This window comes from Dipodomys ordii, unplaced genomic scaffold, assembly GCF_000151885.1.
Source record: "Dipodomys ordii isolate 6190 unplaced genomic scaffold, Dord_2.0 Scaffold112, whole genome shotgun sequence".
In the NCBI taxonomy this organism is placed as follows: domain Eukaryota; kingdom Metazoa; phylum Chordata; class Mammalia; order Rodentia; family Heteromyidae; genus Dipodomys; species Dipodomys ordii.
Genome location: NW_012267328.1, coordinates 1,374,881 through 1,380,223, shown reverse-complemented (window position 1 = coordinate 1,380,223; position 5,343 = coordinate 1,374,881). Strand labels below are relative to the sequence as shown.

Below are 5,343 nucleotides of genomic sequence, written 5' to 3'. Positions count from 1 at the left end.
GACGCGCCACCTTCTCTCCTGACATCCCAACGCGCTTCCCAGCTAAGGACAAAGGGGAGAAGAACTTCGCCATGTCCTACGTGAAGCTGATGAAGGCGGACGGAACGGCGCTGCAGGACGGCTGCCACGACCTGACGGTGCTCAAGGTGCCCGGGGCGGGCGGGGGGGCAGAAAGGGGCGCGGGACCCCGGACCGCACCGCGCCGCGGGCCTCCGTCCCCTGCCTGAGGTCCGGGAGGCGGTGATGGCCAGGATTCCCGCAGGACCTCGGAGAGACGCTGCGCTGCAGCGGACGGAGGGAAATCCCAGACCTGGAGTCCTGACGCGCCCCCCCCACCATGCCTGGGGCCCCAGCTCCCCCTCCCCAGTCCCAGCTCCCCCTCCCCAGTCCCAGCTCCCCCTCCCCAGTCCCAGCTCCCCCTCCCCAGTCCCAGCTCCCCCGAAGTCCGTGTTGTGACATTGTAACGAGATACCAGGGGCGGGTTGCTTTAGAAAGAACAGAGGTTTGTGTGGCTCGCGGTTCTCTCTGGCCAGGGTGAGGCCTCCTCCCCACACCGCCCGGCCCACGGCCATCTCCTCCTGGACGGGACGCATAGCCCTCCCCGCCCACCCGCCCGCCTCCCTCAGGACACTGGACTAGTGCCTGCCAGGGGCACCATGCGGGGTCAGCGCGGCGGGGCTGGGCGCGGGGCGGTCACCAGGCTCCGTCTGCAGGGGGACAGCAAGAAGATGGAGGACGCCAGCGCGTACCTGACCCTGCCCTCCGCTCGGCACCACGCCGACAGCAAGGGGGCCACCTTGAGCCGGAGCTCCAGCAGCGTCGGGGGGCTGTCCGCCAGCTCCCGAGACAGCTTCTCCATCTCCACCCTGGTGTGCTCCACCAAGCTCACGCAGAACGGTAACCCCAGGGAGCTGTCTGTGGTGTGCGTGTGTATGGGGGGGGGTGCGCGGGCACGTGGGCACGCCCCCCCCGGGTGTACATGCCCCACGGAGGAGGGCTGGGACGGAGGGGACGGAGTTGGCCACTCACGGAACCCCGCCCGGCTCTGCCTCAGTGGGGCTGCTGGGACTGCTGAAGTGGCGCATGAAGCCACAGCTGCTGCAGGAGAATCTGGAGAAGCTGAAGATCGTGGACGGCGAGGAGGTGGTGAAGGTGGGTGCCTGGTTCTCGCTCGTCCGCCGACTCGTCCGCTGGGGCAGCTCTGGGCTTTGGAGGGCCACAGGAAACACCCCGACACGTCCCCGGGAGGAGCAGGACCCTGCTTTACTCACTTTCTCCCGCCCTGGGGGGGCAGCGGCAGCATTTCGGACCCAGGCCTTCGCGTGCACTGTTGATCTGTCTGTCCGCGGTTCTCGGACGCCCTGCATGGGGTCTGCAGCCTCCAGCAGCTCAGAGACGCCAGCAGCTGGGGCCAGACCGCTCCTTCCCATTCCCTTTCCTTCTTTTGTCATAACAATCACTTGCCACGGAATAATAATAAAATATACAACAAAACAGGTCCAGAGCCCAGACGGCCCAGTGCAGTGAATTTTTATTTTTTTTCCAGTCCTGGGGCTTGAACTCTGGGCCTGGGCGCTGTCCCCGAGCCTCTTTGTGCTCAAGGCTAGTGCTCTGCCACTTGAGCCACAGTGCCACTTCCGGCTTTTTCTGAGCCGTTTACTGGAGAGAAGGGTCTCATGGACTTTTCTGCCCAGGCTGGCTTCGAACCGTGATCCTCAGATCTCAGCTTCTTGAGGAGCTGGGATGACGGGTGTGAGACACCGGCGCCCGGCGTCAGTGAATTTTTATATGTGCACTCTGCACGTCAGCCCCAAGGCAGGGGGGCATTTGCCCCGCACCCCATCTCGGCCCTCACCCCTCCCCCGGCAGCCTCTCGGCCGAGCGCCATCGTCGGCCGGCCTGGCTGTGCGGTTGGCGCCCATGCAGCCATGTCTGCGTCATCTGCCTGACTTCCCGCACGCTCTGCCTGAGGCCGTGGGTCTCAAGGCTGTGTGTGGACGTGGGCTGAGCTCTCTGTGCGGCCGGGTGTGCAGAGCGTGGGGATGCCCTGCTGTCTCCTCCACGCTCTGCCCGAGGCTGTGGGTCTCAGGGCTGTGGGTCTCAGGGCTGTGGGTCTCAGGGCCGTGGGTCTCAGGGCTGTGGGTCTCAGGGCCGTGGGTCTCAGGGCTGTGTGTGGACGTGGGCTGAGCTCTCTGTGCGGGCTGGGTGTGCAAAGCGTGGGGATGCCCCGCTGTCTCCTCCACGCTCTGCCTCTGTCACCGAAGCTACAGAGGTCCCCCCCCAGAGATTGGGGTGCTGGGCAGCCTGACCCCCTCTACCCTTCTAGAAGCTTCTTTCCTTCTTTCTCCCAGTTTCTTCAGGACACGCTGGACGCGCTCTTCAACATCATGATGGAGCACTCGCGTAGCGCTGAGTACGACATCCTGGTCTTCGATGCCCTGGTGAGTGGGGGCGGGGAACCCCACAGCCTCGGGGTGGGGGTGGGACCAAGCCCTGGCCACCCGGCTCCCGTGTGGCTCCTTCTGGGGGCTGCGATTGAACTGTGGACCAGAGAGCGCGGGGCCGTGGCTGAGAGGGCTTTCAGGACTGGGGTCAAACCGGGCCTGGTTGGACTCTTGAGGCGGGAGCCACAAATGGCGGCCCTGGCCCCTGGGAATGCTGGGAGCCCACTGATGGCCACCCTGGCCCCTGGGAATGCTGGGAGCCGGCCAGGATGCAAAGGCCATGTGTGCTTCCTCACTGCCCCATCCTCTACCTTCCCGCCCACCTGGCTCCCAGCCCCAGCTGCCCCAGCCTTCCACAGCCCCCCAGCTGCCCCGGCCTTCCACAGGCCCCCCAGCTGCCCCGGCCTTCCACAGGCCCCTGTCTGCCCCGGCCTTCCACAGCCCCCCCAGCTGCCCCGGCCTTCCACAGGCCCCTGGCTGGCCAGGCCTTCCACAGCCCCCCAGCTGCCCCGGCCTTCCACAGGCCCCTGTCTGCCCTGGCCTTCCATAGCCCCCCTGTCTGCCCCGGCCTTCCACAGCCCCCCGGCTGCCCCGGCCTTCCACAGCCCCCCAGCTGCCCCGGCCTTCCACAGGCCCCTGGCTGGCCAGGCCTTCCACAGCCCCCCAGCTGCCCCGGCCTTCCACAGCCCCCCGGCTGCCCCGGCCTTCCACAGGCCCCCAGCTGTCCCCGGCCTTCCACAGGCCCCCCAGCTGCCCCGGCCTTCCACAGGCCCCTGGCTGGCCAGGCTTTCCATAGCCCCTCTGGCTGGCCAGGCCTTCCACAGCCCCCCGAGCTGTCCCGGCCTTCCACAGGCCCCTCTGGCTGGCCAGGCCTTCCACAGCCCCCCCCCCCCGCCGGCCAGTCCCCTCCCCATCTTCCCAAGCGCATCGCTCTTCTCCCCTACCACAAGCCGCATCAAAACAGACTCAGGGTGGAGCTCAGGGGGGTGCGTGCCAGCCTGTGGGAGGCCTGGTCCAAATCCTCTGGTGCTGCAGAGTAATATGAAAAGAGAAGAGGGGGAGAGAGGGATGGAGGGGGGCAGAGAGGGAACAGAGGCAAGAAAGAGGAAGAAAGGAAGGGAGGGAGGGAGGAAGGAAGCAAGGAAAGAAGGAAGGAAAGATGGAAGAAAGGAAGGAGGGAAAGAGGGAGGGAGGGAGGATCTGGTTTGCCCCAGAGTTATCAGTGACCAGGGAAGTCTTCCCTCTTAGCCTCTGCATGTCCATTTGCATTTTAAAGCTGTTATTTGTGGTGACAGCAGTGGTGTGCAGGAGGGCTTCTCCAGAAGGTTCTGGAAGGCTGGGCTTCTCCCAGAGGGCAGGAGGGGACAGCTCCTGGGACCCCAGGGCTTAGGGGAAGGCACAGGGCAGCCGAGTGAGCGTGTCTGACCTGGGTGAAGGCGGCCGTCATCCCCTGACACCCAGAGGCCCTGCGGGGGGGGGGCTTCAGCAAGGATGGAGGGGCTGGGAGAGGGGTCGAGGAGGGAAGGAGCGGCGGATGGGGGGGCCGTGGGAAGTTTCCCCGCCCTGCACCACCCCACCCCGTCGCTCTGGAATCTTCCTCAGATCTACATCATAGGACTCATCGCTGACCGGAAGTTCCAGCACTTCAACACGGTTCTGGAGGCGTACATCCAGCAGCACTTCAGCGCCACGCTGGCGTACAAGTGAGCGGCCGCCGGCCCGGGTGCGGGGAGTCCGTGGGAGGGACGCCAAGCCTCCCCTGGCTACAGCCACCTGCCCGGGTCACGCGGGCATCCTGGACCCCAGGGAGGATGTGGGGACAGTGGGGGGGCAAGGCCCTCACCTGCCACTTGAGGACACCGCAAGGGGGGAGCGGAGGCTCGGCCCTGCCGCCGGGCGCGGGCTGGTGGCTCTAGCTTGCCGGGAGCGGGGAGCAGATGGGGCGCATTGAAACTCTCGTCCCCCCACCGCTCAGGAAGCTGATGACGGTGCTGAAGACTTACCTGGACACGTCCAGCCGGGGCGAGCAGTGTGAGCCCATCCTGCGCACGCTGAAGGCGCTGGAGTATGTGTTCAAGTTCATCGTGCGCTCCAGGACGCTCTTCTCCCAGTGAGTACCGGGCCGCGCCAGGGCCGGCCACACGCACGCACCACGGCCCCCGCCACGCGCCGCTGTTCTCACGAGGGGGGAAGCTCCCTCCCCTTGGCACGAGAACCAGCTTTCGGTTAGCAAACAGGAGCAGAACGCTTAAAAACCCAGATCCGCCCGGGCCGCAGCGCGGTGACCGTAGCGCGATTGGCTTCCCGCCACGTTCACCTGGGAAAGAAAAGCAATGGCGTCACCCGGCGTGCGCGGGATCTGAGGCTCCGGGCTCTTCCACGCCACCCTTGGCCATCACGTGTGGGCGGAGGGCGGGCGAGGAGATCTCAGGGCACCTGGCGTTCACGGGGCCCAACCAGGCGGTGCTTGGCCCTCGAGCTGGTGTTGGTATAGTGGGGCCTGGCCGGAAGGTTCCACAGCCCAGTAGGCTGATGAGCAGGGGAGGGGGGCTGGGGGGGTGTGGCATGGTGGGAGACAGTCAAGGCCGGTTTTACAGCGCGCTTAGCTTCCCAGTTTACATCTGTCGTCATCCGTGGCCAATCCGTCCAGGGCTGGCGTGGCGTGGGCTTGGGGTGTGACAGGAAATAAGGGAAGGAGAAGGAAGGTCTGGATTCTTACCAGTGTGAGCGAAGAGCCAGGAGAGCCCGGGGAGAAGTGGGGTCTTGTTCTTCACGCCAGCGTGTGGAGTGGCCTTGGGAATAGCTAGATCCAGGAGCCTGGCACTGGTGCTCACTGCGCAGCCCCGCTCTGTGACCGACACCCGCTGGGAGCCTCCCTCCTCCCCTCCCTCCTCCCCTC

General features: G+C 66.0%; 1 protein-coding gene across 1 annotated transcript in view; it reads left to right on the top strand.

Annotated features, from left to right (window-relative positions):
* Nucleotides 1–5,343, top strand: part of LOC105994954 (dedicator of cytokinesis protein 2-like) — a 68,134-nt gene that overhangs the window by 26,833 nt on the left and 35,958 nt on the right. Inside the window, exons 16-22 of the mRNA XM_013028622.1 lie at nucleotides 43–146; nucleotides 714–897; nucleotides 1,055–1,152; nucleotides 2,352–2,441; nucleotides 4,047–4,147; nucleotides 4,420–4,554; nucleotides 4,682–4,968. Of these exons, the coding sequence (XP_012884076.1) occupies nucleotides 43–146; nucleotides 714–897; nucleotides 1,055–1,152; nucleotides 2,352–2,441; nucleotides 4,047–4,147; nucleotides 4,420–4,554; nucleotides 4,682–4,968 (999 nt within the window). The remainder of the gene's footprint in view (nucleotides 1–42; nucleotides 147–713; nucleotides 898–1,054; nucleotides 1,153–2,351; nucleotides 2,442–4,046; nucleotides 4,148–4,419; nucleotides 4,555–4,681; nucleotides 4,969–5,343) is intronic.